The 23,844-nt window shown below is 49.4% G+C and overlaps 8 protein-coding genes across 8 annotated transcripts; 5 read left to right on the forward strand and 3 right to left on the reverse strand.

The window, feature by feature from the left end:
• Positions 1–1,673: 1,673 nt before the first annotated feature.
• On the reverse strand, positions 1,674–4,727 carry EPUS_02708 (uncharacterized protein; the record flags this gene model as incomplete). The annotated part of the gene is made up of 1 exon (XM_007807836.1): positions 1,674–4,727. The coding sequence occupies one exon, from the start codon at positions 4,725–4,727 to the stop codon at positions 1,674–1,676; it is 3,054 nt and encodes a 1,017-aa protein (XP_007806027.1).
• Positions 4,728–7,312: 2,585 nt separating this feature from the next.
• EPUS_02709 (uncharacterized protein) lies at positions 7,313–8,320 on the forward strand (the record flags this gene model as incomplete). Its single annotated transcript, XM_007807837.1, has 1 exon — positions 7,313–8,320. One exon carries the CDS (start codon positions 7,313–7,315, stop codon positions 8,318–8,320), a length of 1,008 nt encoding a protein of 335 aa, XP_007806028.1.
• An 88-nt stretch (positions 8,321–8,408) lies between these two features.
• On the reverse strand, positions 8,409–9,476 carry EPUS_02710 (uncharacterized protein; the record flags this gene model as incomplete). The annotated part of the gene is made up of 1 exon (XM_007807838.1): positions 8,409–9,476. One exon carries the CDS (start codon positions 9,474–9,476, stop codon positions 8,409–8,411), a length of 1,068 nt encoding a protein of 355 aa, XP_007806029.1.
• Positions 9,477–11,145: 1,669 nt separating this feature from the next.
• On the forward strand, positions 11,146–12,990 carry EPUS_02711 (uncharacterized protein; the record flags this gene model as incomplete). The annotated part of the gene is made up of 4 exons (XM_007807839.1): positions 11,146–11,490; positions 11,542–11,627; positions 11,678–11,695; positions 11,763–12,990. The coding sequence occupies 4 exons, from the start codon at positions 11,146–11,148 to the stop codon at positions 12,988–12,990; spliced, it is 1,677 nt and encodes a 558-aa protein (XP_007806030.1).
• Positions 12,991–13,478: 488 nt separating this feature from the next.
• On the forward strand, positions 13,479–14,503 carry EPUS_02712 (uncharacterized protein; the record flags this gene model as incomplete). Its single annotated transcript, XM_007807840.1, has 2 exons — positions 13,479–13,619; positions 14,186–14,503. 2 exons carry the CDS (start codon positions 13,479–13,481, stop codon positions 14,501–14,503), a joined length of 459 nt encoding a protein of 152 aa, XP_007806031.1.
• A 617-nt stretch (positions 14,504–15,120) lies between these two features.
• EPUS_02713 (uncharacterized protein) lies at positions 15,121–17,572 on the reverse strand (the record flags this gene model as incomplete). Its single annotated transcript, XM_007807841.1, has 4 exons — positions 15,121–16,209; positions 16,263–16,916; positions 16,973–17,403; positions 17,491–17,572. The coding sequence occupies 4 exons, from the start codon at positions 17,570–17,572 to the stop codon at positions 15,121–15,123; spliced, it is 2,256 nt and encodes a 751-aa protein (XP_007806032.1).
• Positions 17,573–18,057: 485 nt separating this feature from the next.
• EPUS_02714 (uncharacterized protein) lies at positions 18,058–18,960 on the forward strand (the record flags this gene model as incomplete). The annotated part of the gene is made up of 1 exon (XM_007807842.1): positions 18,058–18,960. One exon carries the CDS (start codon positions 18,058–18,060, stop codon positions 18,958–18,960), a length of 903 nt encoding a protein of 300 aa, XP_007806033.1.
• Positions 18,961–20,907: 1,947 nt separating this feature from the next.
• EPUS_02715 (uncharacterized protein) lies at positions 20,908–22,653 on the forward strand (the record flags this gene model as incomplete). The annotated part of the gene is made up of 1 exon (XM_007807843.1): positions 20,908–22,653. One exon carries the CDS (start codon positions 20,908–20,910, stop codon positions 22,651–22,653), a length of 1,746 nt encoding a protein of 581 aa, XP_007806034.1.
• Between the last annotated feature and the right edge of the window lie 1,191 nt (positions 22,654–23,844).

Here is a 23,844-nt window from a genome sequence, read left to right on the forward strand (position 1 = left end):
GCCCTATCGCTCTCAGCGTGGGATATCCATGAGAGAGATACCCGTCCGCCAGGATGTGCTGGATGACCTTAATCGTGTCGAACGCCTCTGGACTGTTTGGCGGTCTTAGATGCCTGGGCTTCGTCCTTCCCGTCCTGCTGCAAATGATTCTGGTCTGAGGACACTTTGGCAGGTGGAGTTGGGAAAGGCTGCCACAACGATCTCACCTGCGCAAGTGTGCACGTGCCTCAAACATACGCTCGCCTTGACCTTCCACTGGGCTTCTCATTGTTTGGGGTGTCATGTCTCGTTTGCAGATTAGAGCTCTTCCTGTGATTCAGCAGTCCGCGGTCCATCTCCTAACCCAGTCCACCGTGTGGTTCCCCATCCCCGTCTTCATTTTCCCCCAGGGGGTTTAGGCTTGTACATTCTGCGGTTAGGTGTCTTTCTCGTCCTGTGTTGCGTTTACACATCAGCCCTCAGGCTTGATCAAGCAATTGCGTCTCAAATCGCCATGCCCGTCACTTGTTTGCCCCTTAAAAAAAAGAGATGTCGGTGTCAACTCACAAGACAAATTCCCCCAACTTCCTACCTATCATGTCCTCCGTAATGAAAACATCTTCGTAGGTCTTCCCGTTATGCACGGCGAATCGTAGTCCGAGAAAGTTGGGGAGAATTGTGGCAGAGCGGGCGCGGGTCTTGATTGGTGGTGTTCCGGGTGGAGGAGGCATTTGCGCTGGGAATGTTATGGGGAGCAAGTTGGGTCCTGTTATAGGGAGAGATGATGTTAGCTTGCGAAGTTGGGAGAAGCAGGCGAGGAAATTTCCGTTATGCTAGCTGCGATGGGTGTAATGAAATCGAGTGAGTGAGGTGTGTTGTCTGTTCGCGACTGGAGACCTCGGATGGTACAGGGATGAACTCGCGATATCGTCCTTCGACCTTGGCTTAGAACTGCCAGCGCTACAGGCTCCGCAGTGTCTTTTAGCAGCAACGCGCTTAGACAGGCTTGCAATGCTCCATTTGACTGGATCGCCTCGAAGCCAGAAGGCCCAAGAAAGTAACCCACGCACAACCACAAAGCCATGCCCGACGAAAAAGAACATACCTTTCCAAACCGAGCGCTTGAAAAGCGCAGGACTCGGCCGTATCAGCATCGTGCGTACAGACCGATATCTCTGGAAGGCAATGGAGCGAATCTCCCACTACAAGAGAGACGATAACCCGTGACGTTGAAGCTTGGAGTTCAAGTTGAAGTCAAGCTGAGACTTGGCATCAATTCCCCTTGGCACGCTTTCACGAATAAGGGAAATCAGTTATGAGGTCTTCGAGAATGGCTTGGGGACGGAGATGGTGACAGCTCATGGTTGTTTGCTGTATTCAGAGGGGTCTGATAGGGTCTGATAGGGTCTCAGCTATGTATGAACTTTAGAGGAGCCTTCTACCTTAGATGCAGTACGAGAGGATGAACACAAGCGCACTCAACTACATGAGGAGACAAGCAGGAGATCCCGTATCACTCAGCAACCTGCAACCACTGGCAGGTGGTTCTCCAACACCAAGAAAACCGTTGATTCATTCAATAGTGACTGTTATCCTATTAAAGCTTTTGGAGTTCATTTCCGCCATAGTCCAAACTTCGTTCCAGTGATTTTGTTCATTATAGAAACATCGACTTGTCCCTTTCATTCTTTCAATCATTCCCATTTCCTCCACTCCTCAATATTTGCTTGCAACTCGGCCGTTCGATCCTTCCCTGTTGCCATATCATTCATCAGGTTCTTATGCTTCTCCTGCAACAGTCTCTCAACACTGTGCCGCCTTGAGGCAACTTGCTTGAGATATTCAAAATCGGCATATTTGACGGCCTCAAGAAACTTCTTCCTCATACGTTCACTGTATAGCTGACAGCTGATGCCAGAGTGGTGGTTTGCACCAGGTACGAGCTGAAGTGTGCGAGTAACGCTGCTGGCAACAGGCTGATCTGCCACAGGCCAGACGACTTGATCGAAGCATTCTTCGCAAATGGTCAATTCGGGGAGGCTGGGAATAAAGTGCCAGAGCTGTCCCATCACCATATCATCACGAGTGCATTCACGCACTCGTGCAGTCTTGCGAGCGTAATCTGCAAAGGCCTGGATGTCCGGCTCCCGCAGCCGTTCAACGTCATACTGCACAGCAGCTGCATCCAGTAGTCTCAGATAGCTATCATGTCGTCTACTTTGCGTGTTGAGATCGCACGTTCTCTCCTGTACCAATGCACCAGATCTCTTGAAGATGCCGCGCAGTTGTGGGAAGATAATTTCCACGGATCGCACACACTCCGAACAGGCGTCGAAATTCGGAATGTTGTTGCCGGTTTGTGGATCGGGTAACCGATACCATGCTCTGACATCGCTGCCCTTTCCAGGACAAGGCTTCGTTGTTTCCGAGTTGCGAACAATCTGGTAGATCATTTCTAGGCTACTACGACGTTGTTTGATGATCTGTGCCCATGCATGCCTGACCCAAGGTCTGCTAAAGTCGCACAGGATTCGCTGGCCAGGCACTTTGGAGGTGCTGGGAGTGAACATGTCCCGAAACCGTGAAGCGCCGAGTACCGTCATACACGAAGGACAGATGTCCAGCTGTGGCATGCCAACGACTGTATACCAATCGTGGTAACCAGCTTGTGCCACCGAACGAGGACAAGGCGGCAGTTCCGATAACTGGTGGTGTCGCGGGGTCTTTTCCGGTGATGATGGCGATCGAGGCAGCCGAGGCCTCGTAGGCAGAGGTGCAGAGTTGGGTGTCATCGGCTGACTGGAATTGAGCTGTGCAAGTCTTGCTGAGCTTGGTTGGCGAAGGTAAAGAGCGTCTTCTGGAGCAGAGTAGGAAAATGCTCTATGGTTTAGTCGAGGCACATCCACTTGCGGCTGAGCATAAGAGCCAGTTCTATTACTAGAACGATTTAACGATGCCATGGCTGGTGAGATATAAGATGTCGATCCAGATCTGGAAATTGGCCGCGAGTCTGGGCGCTCTTCGTCCCTTACAATTTTTGGGATGCCTTTGTCATGCTCGTGCCCTGGTCGAGAGAACGACCCTCTTTCTTCGCGAATCGGTGAAGTGTTGCGAGATCTGCGCCCACTCGCTGGTTTACTAGGAATGCCGCTAGTATGTAGTTCTGCTGATGACGTAGAAGATCGTGATAGAGATGGCACAGCTCTCGCACTACCAGCAGCAGCAGCAGCAGCAAGCACAGTTGCCAAGGGCTTGATCTGATTGTACTGGCTCTCGCCACGGGAGGGGGCTCTAGGGCGTACTGAATCCGAAGATGTCAATGTATCAGACATTCCCACGGAGAAGTAGTCCCTCGGTCTTCTATCGACGCGTGGTGTTTGTGGAGGTGTCTGCGGAGGCGAGCCTCGAGGAGAGGCAGATGGGGAGGGATGAGGTGACTCTTTGTACGGTCTGCCTTTCTTGTCCTTGAACGCTTTTTCTAAATATTCTTCCATGGCTTTGGGTGAGCGAAGTGCTGATGGTTCAAGATAATGTCGGCCGTCGAGAACATGGTTGCCATGCTTAATCTGTCTACCACTACCGCGTTTTTCCTCGCTAGGAGCACCATAATAAGAATATTTATGGCCAGACAAATCCAGTCGAGGTCTCTCTTTTCTGCTAGATGATCCATGCTGCGATATCTGGCTTTCGGATCCCTGCGTACGCAAGGAATCTCCGCGACGTGTTGAGCCTTCCTCGGCGGAAGAGACATGCGACGATTCCTTTGACAGACCTTTGTCCGACCTTGAAACATAAACTGGACGACCTTTGCACCTTGAGTCCTCTGCTGATGACGTATGAGGTGACTCTTTGGGAAGCCGCTTGCCTTGTTGGTCGTTTGCCTCAGCATGATGCGAAACCTCCGCCTCAGAACCCTTGTTTGAGTGTCCGTCTTTGGTTGATCGAGCGTAGGCATAATAGGATGACCTTCTCTCAGCTCTTGGAGCCTCTTTTGGCCCATCCTCTGGTGAGGATAGAGGTTGCGAAAAGGTCTCACGTGTTGACCTATGCCGGGAATGATGTCGCTGTCTTCTTTCACTATCGGATGAATCGTCAAAATCACTCTTCAACCTAGGCTTCGATCGTGGCCGAGCCGAGGAATGCCGCTTGTTGCTCTCAGCTTTGGGGGATGCCTGAATAGGAGCGATATGTTTCGGCGATAGGAGTGTATTACCAGATAACCGTTTGGATGTGTCAGTTTTGGTAGGTGCTTCTGGCTTTGTGTATGAGTACGGTGAAGGTGCTCGTCTTCGGCCACTAATCATCCCCTGCAAGTCACCACCAAGATCAGTTTGTATTCGCGGTATGCCTGGGCGACCGCGAGAGGGGACATATTCCATAGGCTCTTTCACCGTCGTCGAAGGCGGAGTCACCTTGTCAGACCAAGAGCGGGAGTTGGGAGGAGCTGGTGGATACTGGGAATGCTTTCGACCAGCTTTCGAGTTTTGGGGAGTAGGAGGTCCATCACTGTCGTCTGACGATTGATCTTTAACACTTTCACCGTCATTGTCTGTGCTTGACGTGTAGTCACATTTCGGCTCGGCCTCATGATTGCTGTCAAGAATAATTGGATACTGATCGACGCTGCCCCGACAACGAGCTTCCTCGAACTCGGCCTTGCTGTTCCCTTCTGATCCATACGTGACCTCTTTCTTCAGTGCTGATTCTTCATCTTCCACTCGTGGGGAAGGCGGCCACTGTGACCCCATTATCCTTCAGCCTGTATCGTACTCCTACACTCCCAGGAGACGCCAACCGCATGATATGTAGACTCAGGTCTCAACAACTGACTAAGCAATGGAGAGATGCTTTGGCGGTGGATTATCCTTGATTGAGATACTCGGTAAGACTGGGCTTTTAAGAAATCAACCGAGAACCCTGGACTCGAGGTTTCGAACGACTCCGCTTCAGATGTTGATAGCAAACACAATTGAACGTAGAAAAGAAGGGTAGGACGGTTGAGAGGATGAGGCCGGGGGGGTGCGTTTCGTGTCAATAGATGAATGAACAGAGGAAACGAAATCCTGGAAGAAAGAGGTGGCGGCGGGAAGGGTTGGTGGTGTTCAACCTATGGTTGCATAATCGTATGCACTTGTGGAAATTGGGCCGTCCAGAGTCGGGCTTGGAGCCAATGCAAGCCAATTGAACGCACACCACCAGCAGTGGCGGCAGAAAGGAGCAGAGGAGAACACAATTGACTCGACTAATCTACGCTGATCTAAGCTTCATGGTAGAGGACAACAGAGGGGCCTGAAAAGGCGGTGGAAGGAATTGGGGCAGAAACGGGGAAAATTTGGCTACAAAGGGAGCTCAACGGTTGGCCAGATCAGCACCAACGGTCCTGACTAAAGACGCATCTAAAGCCCGCCCAATGTTCAAAAGAAAACTGATTCGAACAGCTGCTTGATGATGATGATCTTCTCTTACGTATTCCGCATCGAAGACGCATATTCAAATGGGTTGTTCACACCACCATTGATATCTGGAAGTCGAATTAAAGCTCTGTGTCACTACACAACGCTGCTGTCAAATGAGGATCTGGGGAATGACAGGGTTTGCCCATGGTATTTGCAGCTCCAGCCCTACCTTGATCTTACAAGCTATCTCAGAGATCGCCATGGCAATCCTAAACATTAGCGTCGATATCTACAAGAAGCTTGAAGCTTGCACGGAGTATAGCAACACCCTGAAAGATTCTAGAAGTGCTTTGCGTGGTCAAATGGCATGTGCAGAGAGACAGTATTCGCCCTGATCAGCATAACGATGCCGTGCATATTTCTTGCGTCAACTGCCAAATCATGATCGTCGCATCGATTGGCAATGCTTGATTCGGCACGTTGCTGCATATTGCCCAAGGCCAAATGTGAATCTGGTGGGCATACCTGCATACTTACTTCCACCCATGCCTGGCCATTCTAGTGGGGCGCAGAAATATAATGGTTGGGCGAATATAGTCCTTTTTCACCACACTTCACATCACAAAATGTATGTGGCAAAAGAGTTGTTTTGCGTCAGATTATCTAATTTGTGCTCCTTTGATAGCACAGCTGGCTCTGAGCTGTCCGCAAGCATACGAATCTCTCCTTTTCATGACCACCAGCTTGCTGATTGCTCGCATTGTGGCAAAGGCATGCGACCGAGTTACACAGGCGTCAACAAATTGTGACTGTTGCAACTGGTGGTTTTAACCACATTCGCTGCAGCTCATCCCATCGCACTCAACGAAGTTACATACATCTTCACAGAATCACATAGGTGCTGGATTCGAAGAATGCGTGTGCAGCACAATATAAACCGCCAGAGACAGGCAATATCGCAAACGGTCATGCCGCCGCATGTTCCGGAGGCATCACCCTCTGCAGTCCTTCGAATCGATCTTACCCTTTCATAACCTAAAGGAATCTATTTAAGATGTACTTGACTTAGTCAGCGTCACCACACGATCACTTGCATCGTGGATGGCGGAAGTCGGCACAACTTCCACTTGGTACTATTCTTGGGGTATGATCGCTGTGGAGACCTGGAAAGCACAATCCATCGCAGGGAATTAGAAGTGGTGGTTGCACAGCGTGCAAATTTCCGTTTCCAGTCTGTATTCCTTGTTGGCGAAGATGTGCATTTGATCAAGAGCCCAGCTCATAATGCTGGAACCAAGATTGTACAGATGTTGCCAGCTATTTGAATATTCTTCTCAAAGCCGATAAGCCAACATCGAACATTGATACCAATGAAGCCATGGATTTCTCCCTGTCGCGAAAGATCTGGGTGCAGCGAACGACGTAGACATTGGGCGATGTTGCTGCTCTCCATTTGATTGATTCTTTTGTTGAAGAAATTTCTTTCCCTGCCGTGTTCTACATTTTCGCTCATCAACTACGGTACACTTCCAAAATCTTGGAAAGGAACGAGTCCTCAAGTTCAATTGTCAGCATTATATGCCAAGCACTTGATAGTAAGTAGGACTAAGTACTACTAACTAGTTCCAGCGTAAATCTGGCCCGATGGGCCCTCCAGTCCATGCCAATGGCGGACTACTGTAACCCTGGAGCCACCGCTCCGGTAGAAGTCCTTCTCCGATGTAGTGAGTTGTCTTTCATGGTTGCCGCAATGCACAGAAAAATGCGCACTAACACTCAATAACAGAGCAATTACCTAACATTACTAACCTTAGTTCAACCTTCGCATGTATTGCTTCTCCCGACAGACCTCGTCTTCACCCCTTCGCCGTACCGCCGTGCTTACTTCACATCTATTGTCCAGCGTACGTGCTCCTACACAGTGCAGATTTAGAAGAATGGCATCCAGTGTTCCTAAAACGATGAAGGCGGTCATACTCGAGCAGAATGGTGGCCCAGACGAGCTTCATTACAAAACAGACTATCCTACACCAGCACCCGGACAAGATGAAGTCTTGGTTAAAAACGAAGTCATTGGCATCAATTATATCGACACATATTTCCGGACTGGCCTATACCCTTTACCCAGTAAGCCTGCCATCATTGGTCAAGAAGCATCAGGCACGATTTCGGCCGTTGGCCCCGGCTCAAAGTCACACAGATTTGAAGTTGGGGATCGTGTTGTGTGGATGAAGTTTGGGTCTTACGCTGAATATTCTGCTGTTTCTGCCGAAAAGACGATCAAGATTCCAGATGGAATAAGCAATGAGGATGCTGTTGGTGGCTTTTTAATGGGTATGACCGCTCTGAGCCTGGTCAAAGAAGCGTATCCAGTCCAGAAGGGAGATTGGGTTATGCTTCACGCCGCAGCAGGTGGGGTAGGTTTACTCATGTGCCAGCTACTGAGGGCGATTGGCGCCAAAACAATCGCTACGGCAGGGGGCGCAGAGAAATGTGAGCTTGCAAGGAAGCATGGTGCCGACCATGTGATTGATTACAGGAGCACTGGGGCCCCAAAATGGTTAGATGAAGTAAAAAGACTCACAAATGATGAGGGTGTAGCTGTTGTCTACGATTCCGTGGGAAAAGATACCTGGGAAAACAGTTTGGAGGCTGCTCGCAGGAAAGGCAAAGTTGTCTTCTATGGAAATGCGAGTGGTCCGGTTCCGCCCTTTCCAATTGCCAGACTGTCGGCCAAGAATATTTCAGTCATCAGGCCTACGTTGATGGGTTATACTTACACGAGGGAGGAATTCGAGTATTACGCCAATGAGCTCTTCCAGCTTGTCAAGTCAGGCGACTTGAGGATTAGGATACATGATACGTACAAGCTGGAAAATGCTGCACAGGCCCATAGAGATTTGGAAGCAAGGAAAACCACGGGAAAGTTATTGCTCAAGCCGTGAAGCATTGGGTATCTATACAATATATACATGGGATATCTTATACACGTGTATCTTCAAGAACAGCGGCAACACCGTGCTTCTCATATCTTCAGCCTTTCTCTTCCATTGTCAATTGCTCAAGTATCTTGAGTAGACTCCTAAGTCCATGTAGAACATTCTCGTCTGGTCCTTGACTAGGGGTCCACCGGGCATGGGCAAAGTCAATCAGTCGCATTTCTGACACTTTCGGTAGCTGTTCGTCCTCTTCTTCCTCGCTAACTTCATCTTCCCCGATTTTGCCCGAAGAGTCTGAAGCTACGATAGCTGCTCTCCGTTTCTCATCCTGCATTGCCGCCTCCATTGCCGCTTCATCCCCTTCGTACACCATCAATATGCTAGCCGAGTACATTCTGCTCTCCTCTTCTTGCAGCACAGCAGCAAGATCCCTCACCTCCCTCGCCAATCTTTTCGCAACATGCTGTGTCCGGCCGGGTTTCTTCAAAGTCTCCTCTCCACCCAGGAATTCCACAAACGCCTCGTGTACATTCTCAGCACCAAAGTTCCTCCCATAATACTTATCGTAGCTTAGATACCCATCCTCCTGAACCGCAATATGCTTCTCAGATATACCCTCTATCTTCTTCCTCCTTTCGGGCCGATACACCCTCATCCCTACAATCCTAAACCCCAAACTCCGACTTGTCGTAGCATCGCTAACATCATCAAGCTTTCTCTTCTTCGTCTCCGGCGCATCATCATCCCACAACCTCGCTCCCAGCTTCACATCAATAACGTTTGGTCGCTTAAAGCCCGCCGTCACATTCTCCAGCACAATAGATAATCCCGTATCGAGCTTCTTGCCTCCTGAAGGCACCCAGTCTGCCGCGCCACCTTTCTGCAGATCATTCGATATCACAGCAGGAGCGGCGGTCGCTGGAGCAGTGGGACTACAGGGATCCTGATTCTCGCTAAGAACGAGCGTACCCATGAAGGTCGGCATGTATGCCTGGAATTTCGGATGAGTTGCGGCAGATTCATAGAAGGCGACTTCGGCTGGGGTGCACGGCTTGACGATGATGGAACCGCTGGGGTCGGAGCGGACTCCATCGTGGCCGGCGGCGGCGTGGGTGTAGGCGACGAAGGTGGAAGGGTCTGTTTGAGTTCTGAGGAGGGCCATGTTCTGAGGGAAAAGGGTCGAGGTGCTGAGATGGGGTCATGCGGTCAGAGCAGAATCAGATGCTCATTCGTTTCGGGAGAAGGGACGAAGGGTTTTCCAAAGGATTGGAGATTGATTTGCTAGCTCGAGTTGTGTCGATGAAGAGGTGCTGGCAGTTGTTGGAGGGCTATCTTCAAGACCATGTTCCAGCCCCAAAAAACCGCAATAAGGTGTGTATCAATAGGCTTGGCCAGATGGGAAGCTGGTATTCACCTATCTCTCACACGGAAAAGGGTATGTAAAAGTTATACAAATCGTCTTGATCAGCACACTTCCAACATATCCATTAGTCTTCAGATCAGAACCTTGGTCTGGTCATAGACTTTTGCACTGTACTCGTGTTTCATGTCTTGCGGAGCATATACGACATTGAGATCAACGAGCCTTTAAATATCCCCGTTAGTATACAAAACACTTGTCGTTATATGTCTCTAGTATGTCAAGCTCGCTAACCATGCACTCTTTGCCACTAGAACATACAAAGACATCATGCACGATCTGGTCCTCTGAAATATGTTCCCCAGCTTCGGCATAAAATTTATCTAAACCAAAATTGCATTATTGTTGGCCGTATGGTGTAGTGGTTATCACGTGTCCTTTACACGGACAAGGGTCAGTCAATTGTATTTCTAATTTCTGATAAATTAAACTAATACACATTTAAAGTCCTGAGTTCGACCCTCAGTGTGGTCATTTGAAGTTTTGTTAGTTCTCCTTCCTGCGTTTTTTGTTATAATTGACATATAGAAAAATAATTGATATTGGCCGAATGGTGTAGTGGTTATCACGTGTCCTTCACACGGACAAGGTCCTGAGTTCGACCCTCAGTTTGGTCATTTACTTTTTGCCCCCTCTCAGCTTTCGCATGCAAATGTTAGCGGACAGGTTCCCTTGGAAGTGAAGTGTGTGGGCCCCATTATTTAGTTGGTGCCTAGTCTTTTGCTCGAAAGATCTTGCCGACCTGAGCGTTTTCGAGCTGCAATTTTGGAGACTCGGATGTATCCTACGCCTATGGGTGAAATTATCACATTCGATAGTCGTCGATTCAAGACCGGATACCTACTGCTGCATGACCATATATCTTCAGCATGCAGTAGCTGTGACCAAACATTCAGCGGCAGGAGACTCCAGAAATCCGCAGCTTGTTGCTCGCATTACCACCTCAGGCTCACGGTGCAAATTACCATTTATAGCTGAATGAGATCGTGTTCTCTCTTCCAGTCCTCCATCTTATCGGAACACGACATAAAGCATGATATCTTCTATTACCAGTCAGTAGACATAGGCCACATCGCATTGAACCTCTGGTATAGTCTTCTTCTTCCGCCACTGAGCTTGCACTATCCTGTCAACATTACTTGATTTAATGTCTTCAATGCATGCTAGAATTCTGGTTCTGATCATTTGACCACTAATCCTTCCTCCGCTACAATCCAGCAGATTCTAGCCTCTAGGTAGGACTCTCAAAATCTGGCTTGTATACTGTTTTGTCGCATGCGCCAAGTTAAGTAGGTCTATCGTTTGCTCAATTTGAGCTCATCGCCATCTCTGACTACCACCGGCGAAGCCTTGCCTAACTACGCTGGCACTTGCGTTTCACCATTTCCTTCAACGAGCGCAACATTACACAATGCCCTTCGTGACCAATTTCAAAATCATGAACCACAAAAATACATTGAGCAATGAAGACTCGATTCAAAATCATGCGAATCATCCTTTGCATTCTCCAGCTGCTGATGCCCTAGGCCTTGATTCTAGTAGTATGATGCAAGATACTATGGAAGACCAAGGCGGATCAAACCATAATCGACCAACTGGTGAAGGACCTGAAAATTCTCCAGCCATTGATACAGCAGATGATGGTGGTGCCGAAGAGGAATTGGGAGCTTTTGACGACGCGCATCTTCAGGTTGACCAGCCAAAGAAGAAGAAGAAGAAAAGCAAGAAAAGCAAGCCAAAATCCAAGAGGGGATTGGTAAGAATTCGTCCATCTAAGGCTGAAACGTGCTAATTTGACATCCGATAGAATGCTCCCAGCGGTTTTGAGGAGTATAGTGCGGATGCTCCAATTACGCCAGCTGAGTACGACGAAGAGAGAAAGCTCTACGACTTGTTAGTCGCCAGGGTTCCCTTTGCGAGCAGCTAGCTGACAGATGCCACAGAGACCTTCCATTCACTGAGTAAGCTTCATTGCCTGATATCGTGCGAACGAGTTTCTCTTCTATGACTTCTGACGTATATCGATAGTCGCATCATAACCGCTATCCATCGCTACGAACGTCGCCGTAAAATGCTTCCAGCTACCCGGGACACATTTCGTAAATACCTCGCCTATGGAGGCTTAGATGTTACTCCAAATATGTTCCAAGGTATATCCGAACGTGACGCAGAGTCGATGGATAAAGACACTCTTACACATGCCCTGGCTCAAACAAGTTTGTCACATGAATTTCGTGATATCGGCAAGGAGTCTTCGATGTGGGTCGTGGACTTTGAAGGAGTGATGAAAGGATTTCTCTCCCGCCGAGTTCCCTTTTTCTATGCTCTTGACACCGAAGCCGACGTTCAAGCTATTACCACTCTGCTTATCAATTTCATGAATTATCTCCTTCACCACGACGTATGCCCGGAATACCGGGAGCCCATCTTAGCCGCAAAGCAGTGCTGCGTCAAGGCCACCCAGGAGCTTTGGTCGATCGTTCAGGCGCAAAGATGGCTCCCTGGCGACTTCAACATAGCATGTAGTACCCTGTTCGACGGTGCCTACAGCAGGAGATATGACGGTCAGACATCCTGGGCTGATGATGGGGGAGAATTTATTGGCCAGACAGACGATCAAGCCAGACAGATTGTCAAGTTCGCTGTGGCTTGTGCTGGTAGCGAGGAGCAATACCAACTCTGGTACGAGAAAGCTATGGCGAATGAGATCAAAGTCACCAAAGTGAGGAAGGAGGTCGGGTTGGAAATCACCGAGATCATTCTACCAGATGATGAAACACGGGACTTCTACAAACAAAGAACGAAGGACTTTCGACCTGTTGGCAAGATCCATACCAAGGGATGGAAGAATCCATCCGCCACTGTTGATGATCTAACACCTGAAGAGCAAGCTCTACAGGAGAAGACATTGTCACAGGTAAAGCAACAATCGGAAGAGGTGCATCGATTTCGCGAAGCAGGAGAGGATGAATATGAATTCTTTGTCGAGGAAGCAGTCCTTCAGCACCTCTTCGTGGGTATGAAACTCGAGGCCACCATTCGAACGCTCAATTGTGGCATCTGCTTCGTTGACGAAGTGTTCAATGCCTATTTGAGCTTTGACACCTTCTTGCCCAACGATAGACTGTATGGCTACAAGAAACCGAGATGGCTGCCTGGGTTTTCTCTTGGTGAAGACGGGCTAGTCAAGTATGATCCGAAAGCGGCAGAAAAGGGTGAAGGGAATGATGTTGAGGTGGACGATAGAGATGACTAGGGATGTGGGAGACGAACATGGGATACGATGACCAAATAGGACTTGTGCCTAGCATGCAACCGTGGGAACAGTCTCAAGCAAGCGTTGCGGGCATAGGCTTACTATATATTTCCATGAAAGCTGACGAGCAAAGCGCGGCGGTCATGAAATTGTACTTTGAAGGAGACGAATTCCAGACGACAAAGTGAATCACCAACATGTTTCCTATAGTGAGGCCATAAATCATTCTCTACGAGTGTTCATAGAATATTAGTGGAGACCTTGATTCATGAAGATGCCGAATATATCGCATCAGTAGATGACATTTTCTGCTTCAACCCCTTTCCTATCCACCAACATCTCACACGATAAGCATCCGACCGCACCGGATAAATGCACTGGTATCGAACCCTGATCCCAAGCCCCGTTTCCACACCTTCCTATAGGAAATATTGTACCATTTCTCCCAGTCACAATAAGCCCGCCCCACCCTCTCAATCTTCTCAGCAATGGAACCAACCCCCCACACCCAAACCAACGAGCATGGACTCGTCCATCTCGGAGCCCATCGTCGTAGCTCCGACAACCTCAGTCCCTTGGAGCAGGAAGTCCTGGATGAGTATGCGAGATTGGCGCGGAACATGGAGAGGGTGAGTAACAAGTCCCATGGTTAGCTTTCTTTGTATCAATATATCATCTCCCTTGCTTTGCCTGGCAGTGCTGTTCTTTTTTATTTTCTTTTGGAGTAACTTTGAGGGCGCTCGTCCACATTTTCGTGCCTCAATTTTGGAAAGGATACTGTGAATGCGTTCTCATGAATGGCTTGCAACTACATGTTGAATGTTCTTTGATGTGGGCTAGACTGTGGGAAACGGGGCTCTTTTCCTATCCTATCCTGTCTGGTGTGCTTGACAAATGAAGTGCCATTTCGAATGGGCTGGTTCGTCGAAGATTGGATCCCTCTTCCATGGACTTTGAAAAAACTCTCTTACATGAGCGCTCAATCCCGTTCGCGAAGCAGCTATCCTATCAGCTTTCTCCCTTGCTCAAGCCCATCGCTCCTACAAGCCCTCTACTGTAAAAAAATTTGATATTCTCCCTTTTTCTCAGTGTTCCAGCCACTGGAAGTTGATACTACAACATTCCTCCCCGCTCCTTTTGCTCTCTCCCTTCTTTTCCCAAACCTCACTAACGCTCCCCCCTCCTCTTCCTCCAGCTCTCCACAACCCTCACCCACTTAACAAACCCGCCTTCAACGACAACCTCCTCCTCATCTCCCGCTCAATCCCCTTCAGCCAACCCCTCGGCATCAGCACCTCCACCCCCAGCACCGGCACTAACCCTCGAAATCGCCGAGTCCCTGCGCCTCCTCGAACGAAAGGTTGCGAGTGTCTACACGCTATTGAAGGCTAGCGTGTATAGTATTGTGCTGCAGCAGGGAGAAGGAGAGGTGGAAGGAGAAGGAGATATAACTCAGGGGTCCGTGAGAAGAGGGGTAGGGGACAACGGGGCCAGGGAGCGGGTGGAGTGGTGATCGAGACGGAAAAATCTGGGTACTAACACCGGATTTGTGTTATCGATATGCATGGTTGGGCTTCGTTGGCGGAGGCCTAGGTAGGCGAAGAGACGAGGAGACGATACCGATACCGAGACTGAGACTGGGACTGGGATTGAGGGTCTTAGGCTGGAGTATCCCGGTCACGGGGGTTGGAGATTGCGATCAGAAGATATATGAAGGATGTGAACAGGGTCAAAGTGGCTGGGATAAGGACTAGCTCTCATTCATGGTCCAGAGACGCCTCAGTGCTGGCATCGGGCAGAGAGATTGACGTACAGTGGTCCACGTAAGCACGCACTGATTAGCTAGACCTGAAACCCTAGCTGTGGGAGTGTGGATATCAGGCCCACCAGTTACGAATTTCGCCATGAGAGGGACGGGGCTCTTGAAGGAGAGATTCATACAGGAAGGGCTGGGTGTAAGTGTTGTCAAGACATTGAAGCAAGCAGCAGTCTTGGGTGGTCAGGGGGCAATAGTCCAGTCCGAGAAACTCCCCAAAACAACAGCACAGTGTCACAAGAAGAGAACATGTAAGCAGCAAATCGTGATCCTCAGTTGGGCTGTTCCTCGACTCTTTTATTTCGCATTCGCATCTACGCCTCAACCTTCGCCTTAGGCCCTGCTTCCGGCTCAGAGAGGTCGGCCTCCATTCCCACCGCTGGTGGCAGCTCCGGAATGCCCTCCAGATTAGGATCTAGATTCGCATCCATAGTGCCATCTAGACCATGCAGACCGTTCTGGGATGGACCATTCAATTGAAAGCCTTGCAGCTCATTCACAGCACCATCATTCCCATGTGTATTCGAATGCCCAATCTGAAGTTCCTGATGCTGTTGCTGTGACGGCGGCTGACTTCCCCCCGCCAGCGCCATTATCCCCTGCACACCATTAAAGTGCGCTTTATCTTCCTCACCCTGCTGTTTCTCCCTTTCTCGCGCCTCGTTCTTCGATGCTTGGCCCGGTGCTCTTGTCTTGAGATCACCGGTGACATATTTCAGATAATAGGGGACTTCAATACCGCTCTTCAGGAAGAAGAGCTTCAAATTTCTGGCTTTGTCCTTGAGTTGGACCTGATTGCGGTCTTTCAGGGACTCATTGATAGTACCCCCAGGACCGAACATGGCGAGAATTTGAGACCAGTGCGGACCTCGGACTCGGTCGAGACCGGCCATCAGGGCATTTTCTTCTTCGGTAGTCCAGGGGCGGCGTTGCGAAGGTAGACCCGCGCGCCGAGATGCGGGTGATGCTTTGGTTGTGGCTGCTTGACGGGCACGCTCGTATAGGACTTGGGTGGGTGCGGACTGGCTGACGTGAGGCAGGTTGGGAAGTGGGCCGTAATTCGGTGGTAGGCTAGAACGAGCGGAGCCTGGATGTGGAGATCGTGTCGGAGGTGCGTACTGCTGGAAACTGGTATGAATCTGGAAAGCTGGTTGATTTGTCTGCTTGGGAGATGGATTTGGCTGCATCTGAAGCGGCCCCGGTGCTGGAATACTAATATTGTGACCTTGTAGGGCAATCTGCGCAGCTCGTGCGGCCTTCGCCACAAAATCTTCTTGCTTGGGAGGCCCACTGACAGGCTCGGTTGGAGGTGGAGGAATGATAGAAAAGTTGCTTTGGAGCTGTTCCTGAGCAGGTTCTTTGACCTCTCCATTGGCGCTGCGTCCTTTAGTAAATTTGTCCTTCTACCAAAACCTGTCAGCAAACAGATGAAACACTAGGATGGCTTCAAGCATACTGGCTGTGGATTCAGTGATTCGAAGTTCTTGGATATGTAGCTGCTGATGTCCCGCAAGAAGTCGTCCCATTGATATTTCTCAGGCAGCCCATCAAGAGCAGTTGGATTATTGACATCAGCCAACAGAATGTCCCTTCTTGAATGAGCACGTTTAACGAAGTCCTGTTCGCTAGGGGCGAGACCCCGTGCTCCAGGGCGACGGACGAGTATCCTCGGCTCTATGTCGTCCGGGAATAATGTGTATAACAGCTCAGTCTTTGAACGATCTGGGGTGTGCATGGACGAAATGAATGCCTGAGTCTTCAAATCCAAGAACAAAGAGCCTTGCGCCTTCAATAACCTCCCATTCTCAGGCACGAAGATCTCTAAGAAATGATCATTCAGTTCTGCGAAACCAATCTCCTGACTACCAAATATGCTCGAGACAAAAGTAGCAAGATTGGCTTTCCGCAAGATTTCCACCTGCGAAGGAGCAAGCAAGTCGAGTTCAGACGGCGAGAGGAAGGGGGACTTCGAAGAATAGACACGCTTCGTATGGTCGAAAAGTGATCGGACTGTAGAATATTCTTGACCGGCCTCGGATTCCGGCTCTCTCATCAGTGCAATGATATCCTGATATGATGACTTTGCAAGTGTGGAAAGTATCTGGGATGACTCGAGGTGTGTCAGCAGTTTGAGACAGGGCAGTATGGTCAGGATCTCATTCTCACAAGGTTATCGAGAATCGGCAAGCTCTCGACTTTCATACGCGATCCTGTCTTGGCAAAGACCATGTTTTTCGATGCCGAAGATCCGTCATTATCAGCTGCGCCCATTGCACAATATTGTTCAAATCTCTCTGAGTGATCGATTATGTCCGAAATGGCCTTGGTCATGTCTGCATCAAGCTGATCCAGCATTTCAGCTGACCCAGCACCGTCTTCAGGGCCAGGGCCATCATGTTGTGGATGCGCCGTCAGCTGGGCGCGAAGCTCGATTGCACTGGAACTGAGGTCGTCTAAATGGGTAGACTCTTCGCAGGCCGATTTGACGGTAGTGGCATCTTTGTAAGGCGTCTCGGTACGTCGCCTCTTCGCAGCACGATCGGGGTTGGTATGAGTATGGCCGTCGAGGTCGTGGGTTGCTTTGGTCGTACGAGTAGCTAGATGTTGAGCGGTCAGCACCTATGAGCAAGACAGAGAGGCTGTCCAGATCGACGTTCTGAATCATTGTCGGTGTGAATGAGTACCTTTCGGGTCTACTCGGTTGCCTGCTGTGAGGCCAGCATGCTCTGAGGCCGACGATGTCAGACCTCTACGTGTAGTTGGCATCTTTTGATCAGGGCAGGTAGGGAAGATTAGGGTAAGGCAGGAAATGCCCTTTGCCCTCTGCCCTCTGCCCTCAAAGATGTTTTCAGAAAATCTCAGAGGCGAGCCTTGGCATCAGCTCTAGCCAAATTCACCTTTGCTTGGACTTCAACATATCTAAAGTCACTGCGACACGCCTCGAAATCGTACTTCTGCCTCCTTCCCTACGTCTATCCAGCGGTGTTAGTGCGATCCCAAGGTCTCTGAATTAAAGGACTGTAGCTCTACTTTTCAATGAATGCAAGTTTGCCGAGTGCTGAATGCTATTTTTACAACTTAGTAAAGCGATTGTGAACGCTGGCAGCTGTAATCACGTGGTAAAGGGATTTCCACCACATGGACACCTGAATATAACCAAATCTCGTGTGTTGACTGCATCAATATCTTCTGATTGTATTTTCAGACAACTCCACCAACATCAGATTGAAAGCGGGCACCAAAGTTTGAGTATGAATTGGTTCTTCGACTGGGATGGAACAATGACCACAGCAGACACCCTTTCGGTTGTTGCGTCGATCGGTTACAACAAGCATAGAGACCAGAAACTGCCCCCATGGTCGTATTTCACAAATGCATACCTTTCAGATTACAAGGCCCACAAAGCAATGCATGAATCGAAACCGGGGTCTAGCAACTCTATCGAGGAGTTTCTGGAGTGGCAGGAGAACCTTGTTGAGGTCGAACGGGCAAGCGTCGAGCGGGTTGAGCGGGCAGGCATATTTGCAAACGTTACTATCACTGACATCGACAATGCTGCCAGAGAAGCGGTACAAAGTCGAAGCGTACTGTTGAGGCCCGGGCTGGTGTCTCTAATCGAAAAAATTCAAGAACGAGGCGGTTCGACGACAATCGTTAGCATTAATTGGAGTGCTAGATTCATATATTCGTGTCTGGGGAGTGCTCGAGAACCTCGAACCCAGGCACAACCTCACAAGGTCAATATTAGAGCGAATGAAATCGGAAGTGGATCAAGCGCAAAGTTGACACGGACATCTGCAGTCGAAGACCGAGGTATCTGGACCGCTCGTGACAAGGAGAGAATGATGCTGGCCGAGCTGGAGGCCGAACCACAGCAGCGAAATTCTGTCTATATTGGAGACAGCCCAAACGATCTGTCGTGTTTGCTTCTGGCCAATGTGGGTATTTGTATCCGAGACAACGAGTTGAACAATGAACAAAGCAGCCTGCGGGAACTTCTCCACCGCTTCAATATTGCTTGTCAGCACATCGGAAAGTACTCGCATAGAAGGTCCACAGATTACAAGTCATTCAAACGGCTCTGGTGGGCCAAAGATTTCAATGAGATCCGTGAAAGTGCTCTATTCGAACACGAGCATATGAGCTTGGAATAGGAATATCCAATTCCGCCTTTCGAGCAGTACAACTTCTTCGAGAGACAGGTCACCTTTCGCCAGCAAGAAAGGTTCAGTTTCTGCGCCAGCCAGATCATGCAGGATCTGGGTATACATTACCATGTGTAGCGATTTATGTTATGGCTGACACGGGGCCATTGTCTCGCGTTCAGGCGTCTGTCTTTGCACGAGTGAAGAGCACATACCCAATGCCATCATCCAGTATGAATGGAGTTCAATCGCGAAGGTGCGATTCCTCTTCGACCCAATCATCATAACTAGATCCGAAGCAGAAAAGGCCGCAGTAACCAACCCGCGAAGGTATTCTTGAAAGATCTCTGAGTGCCACCCAGCCAAGGGAACATTCCTATGGCGGCTACTCATTGCTCAGCTTGCGCCAGCTTACTCTTTCGTACTTAAGATTGTTGATGAGCCCCGACGAATTCTTCATTCGACTCAGCTGCCGCATTCTCTCAACCAAGTATAGGTAGTGGTGCCAGTACTGCAATCCGCTTATTTCAGCTCCTTCTTTGTCTTTCATTTGGCAACTTCGTCATCTCCAATATGCCATTCAGAGTTGCCATCTCGCTTTTTAAAGCATACTGTTGTGATCTTCTGCGTTTCTTTGCTATCATTCTCACCATAGCACCAGGAATTTCAGGAACTGGCCGGTTGTCTCGCACATTCCAGCTGAGTAGCCAGGTAGTCTGAGGTTCACAGTACAGCATTGAACCTCGAAAGCCAAAGGACTCGAAGGAGACTAAAAGATTCGACTTTTATCATTGCAGCACGCGCAACTTGCATTAGCATTGAAAGCGCCATATTCTTCCAGCATCGCAATGGCCTATATGTCTGTGATAAGGCTACTAAATCATATGGGCGGTGCTGTTTGAAAACAAGGTCAATGTGATGAGGGTAAGGTAGTACTGTGTGTTCCGATGTTGTAGAGATAGATAGAAAGCTTGCTGCAAATCAGACAGTTCGTTGCAGAAGAATATGCTCCTAATCTTGCTCTTAACTAGTCTTAGCCAACCTAATATTTACAGTGTGCCTTACAATAAAGACATCGACTACAGAGTAGTGGTCTCTCACAATCTTAAGTATCGGCATATCTCCTACTAACTAGACCATTTGATCCCAACTCTTGGTTTTGGGTTTGAAACCATTGCCACGTCTTGACTCGGGGTCTTGGAAGCTCGGTCCTCCGGTCTTACTTTGACAGTGGTCAGTTAGGCTCTCGGGCTCACCACCACCCTCCTCACTTTATCAGTTTGATCGACTGATTTCCAGGTGGAAATGAGTGCTCGGACCCCGAGAAGTTCCAAAGAGGCCCAGTCTCTATCATTGACCAGTCTTGCTGTATAGTAGACGGTTGTGTGGTTGCGACTCACTACAGCTGGCTCACCCACCTGTCAAGGCATGTCTATTCTCATGCCAATCACAATTCATTCCGCAGTAGCAAAGGCCGTCATCTGCTTTTGACATGATCATGACTTCATGCATCGAAGGAAGCTTACTGCTTGCGTGACTAGTAGTGAGTACAACGCCCTTGCACATGGCCTTGCAGATAGTTTAGACCGATTGGGCTACAAACCAACGGTGGTGTCTTACCACTACTGCAAGCCAATCCTCCCAATTCTTGGGCTATCGTGTGTGGCACGCTTTCTTGCTGCCCCTCCCCCACTAACACCGCTGGAGAAGCTGTCCAAGCGAGCTCGAGCTGAAGCTGGGCGTGCGGGATGGTGGGACAGCTGTCTCATAGCAGGCTGGGGGCTGCAGTCATGTCGGAGCTTCGGTTTATCCTACTAAAGGCTGCTGCTCCCAAGTACCATTCAGCCCTCCTCGTATTTTCGCAAGCTCTCTTGACATCCTGAGTGGGTTAAGAGCTCCGGTAATTGAGGTCAGCTTCTTGATCTTTCCTGACTTGCTCACAACTGTCAGCTAGTTATGAAGTTCCTCGGCGTGGTGTTGGCCCTGACAGGCCTGCAAGTGGTGCGCACTGCAGCGCAGACTGTTCTCCGTGAGCACATTTGGAGTACAGTAATATACTCTCGATATGGAGATCGTACTCCATATATCCTTCCAACATCGAATACTTTGACCCCACTAGGCGCTACGCAGATGTACAGTGCAGGAACCAGATTCCGAGAACGCTATCTTGTGTCGGCACCCGGCAATGGTAACACGGTCATTCAGGGCATCTCCCCTTTTCAGCTGGACAACGATCAAGTCTCGGTTGTGTCACTGAATGACCAATTCATCGTGGCTTCTGCTCAGGCCTTCATGCAAGGCTTGTACCCGCCTCTAATGGCCTCTTCTAACGCCACCTTCATCAATGGGCAGTCGCAACTCGCCAACGGATCCAATATCCTTTCTCCTCTGGACGGGTATCAGTACCCTCAAATCAGCGCAGTATCACCACTTGACCTCAACTCGATTTGGCTGATGGGCGCGAATAACTGCCCTATGTACTCTGCATCCAGAAGCGACTATTTCAATTCGGCATTCTATGATAATCTCTTGGAGACGAATCAGGATTTCTACCGTAGCCTCCAGCCTGCGCTGCTCAACGGCATCTTCGCCAACTCTAGCGTCAATTATCTCAATGCGTACCTCATCTTTGATTATCTGAACTACGGATCCGTTCACAATAGCAGCTTTCTCGATGATCTCTCCTTCGAGGATCTGACACGAGCGAAGATCCTTGCAGACAACTGGGTCTTGGCAACGTATGGCAATACCTCAGTCTCTGGCCTGACTGAAGGAGATCGTATTCGAGCCATTGCCGGTCGAACGCTCGCCAACAAGATCGTATCGGCTCTGTATGGGAACATCAACACTGCCGGCACGCTTCACAAAATGACGCTGTTGTTTGGTGGATTTGAGCCCATGGTTTCCTTCGCAGCTCTTGCCAGCCTTGCATCGGAACAGAATCCGCAATTTCTTGGCATCCCAGAATATGGTTCAAGCATGGTCTTCGAGCTCTTTTCGTTGACCGAAAACGACACAGACATCTACCCTGCAACGGCAGACCTCAATGTCCGATTCTTCTTCCAGAACAGCACCGACGATACATCTAATTTGGTTGCATATCCACTCTTCGGGAACGGTCCTAGTGGAATCAGCATGACTTTGAGCGAATTCGTAGCTGACATGCAAAAAATCATGATTTCGAGTGTCGGAGACTGGTGCCAGACGTGTGCCAGCGTTAGCATCTTCTGCCCTGCGTTCCAAGCCGATGCAGGCGATGGGCGCAGTGGACCTACGCGCCCTAGATCCAGAGGCGGCCTCCGTCCTGTGGTTGCTGGAGTTATAGGAGCAGTCGTCACACTGGCTGTTGTTGGACTTCTTATTACTGCTGCTGCGGTTTTCGGCGGAGCCCGTCTCTACCGACAAAGGAGCAAGAAGAGATCTGAGCTCAATGGCTTCAAAGGAGGTGAAAAGCTTGCCAGTGATCAGGATTTGACGATTCCCAAAAGCGGTGCAAGTGCATCCATAGCTGTAGCCGGAGAAGGGCCAACTCGGGGCCATGAGCGTGTCGGCAGCTGGGAACTTGGGGATCAGAAAAAGGCAGAGGAGGCACAACAGCCTGGCCTGAACTCATCTGCAACGGTGATGAGGCGGCCAAGCTTTGAGGACGATCTCCATGTCAGCCCCTTTGCGGATCCAGTCAAACCCAATGATCGGGTTTGATGATGAGTGGCCTTTGTCATTGATCCGGTTCATAGTGTCTACCATTGCAACTCATTTCCGATACACTTTCATGTAGCATGGTGCATCAAGAACCTCCATGGCTTTTTATTTTTATTTGGATAAGGCTGCAAATGTTTCAGCTTCAGCAAGGGCTACAACCCGACGTCCTCGGATTGATACATACGTTCCCCACCAAGTACTCACTACCACATATAACGATGAGCATTAATCTTAGGAGCGGGCGGTACTGCGTCCATTGCGATTTTATGATTCTAGACACAAGGTGGAGGCGATGACCTATTGGGGAAGGGGCTCATGTCGACGCTGTTGTGGTGCCTTCCGACTATATATCACATATCTAATGGTGGCACTTGCCATCACTACCTTCAACAGGTTCTCCTTGCCCTAGGTCGCTGTCGAGGCTTGCTGTCTTCCACATCTCTCTCTTCTAGGAGGCATCTCTTTCTGCTTGTTTTGGCGGGCTGCTGCTCAAATCAGGTGGTGTGCATACTCATCATACAATACGCGCACCGTCAATTGGTAGCGGAATCGACTTGCGCAACCAGAAACCCGTTGATTTGAGCACTGACAAGACTACCTCGTCTCAGCTCAACCCCCTACCCTTTTTGGAAAGCTGTAAATTAATCGATTCGTTCTTGTTGCGAAAGCATCCAACTCCTATCCCCAACGACCTTCCACCTCTAAGCTAGACTGCGCTATCTCGAAGTGAGACATCCAACCAAGCAAAGGTCTCGGCAAAGCAGAACACCGCCGCCCAGTCCTGTTCCTACCGGAGGCTGTAAGAACACAGCTTGCATCGCTTCAGACACAACGGGTTAGGAAGGAGTACTAGGGGCACAAACGTTTGTACAAATGGAGCTATGCAACGACACAGAAGTGCCCTCACCAACGTACCAATATTCCATCCCCCAACTTATTGAGATTGGTTGCACAACGATCATTGCGGTCAATATCTCCATATTTACCATTGAAGCAATCCAGGGTCAGTCGCATGCACACAAGCACAAGCACACCCACAGACATATTATCTCCCTTTCTTGCTGAATTTTCTCTTGACTCCCACAACGACAACACTGACTCAACTCCTTCTCATAGCTGGTATTGTGACTGGCCCCAGCATCACATCAAAGCCTATCGCAGTGCCTCTGGGTGAGGTTTCTTCTAACAGAC

The sequence above is a fragment of the Endocarpon pusillum genome (assembly GCF_000464535.1).
Source record: "Endocarpon pusillum Z07020 unplaced genomic scaffold scaffold7306, whole genome shotgun sequence".
NCBI classification, from domain to species: Eukaryota; Fungi; Ascomycota; class Eurotiomycetes; order Verrucariales; family Verrucariaceae; genus Endocarpon; species Endocarpon pusillum.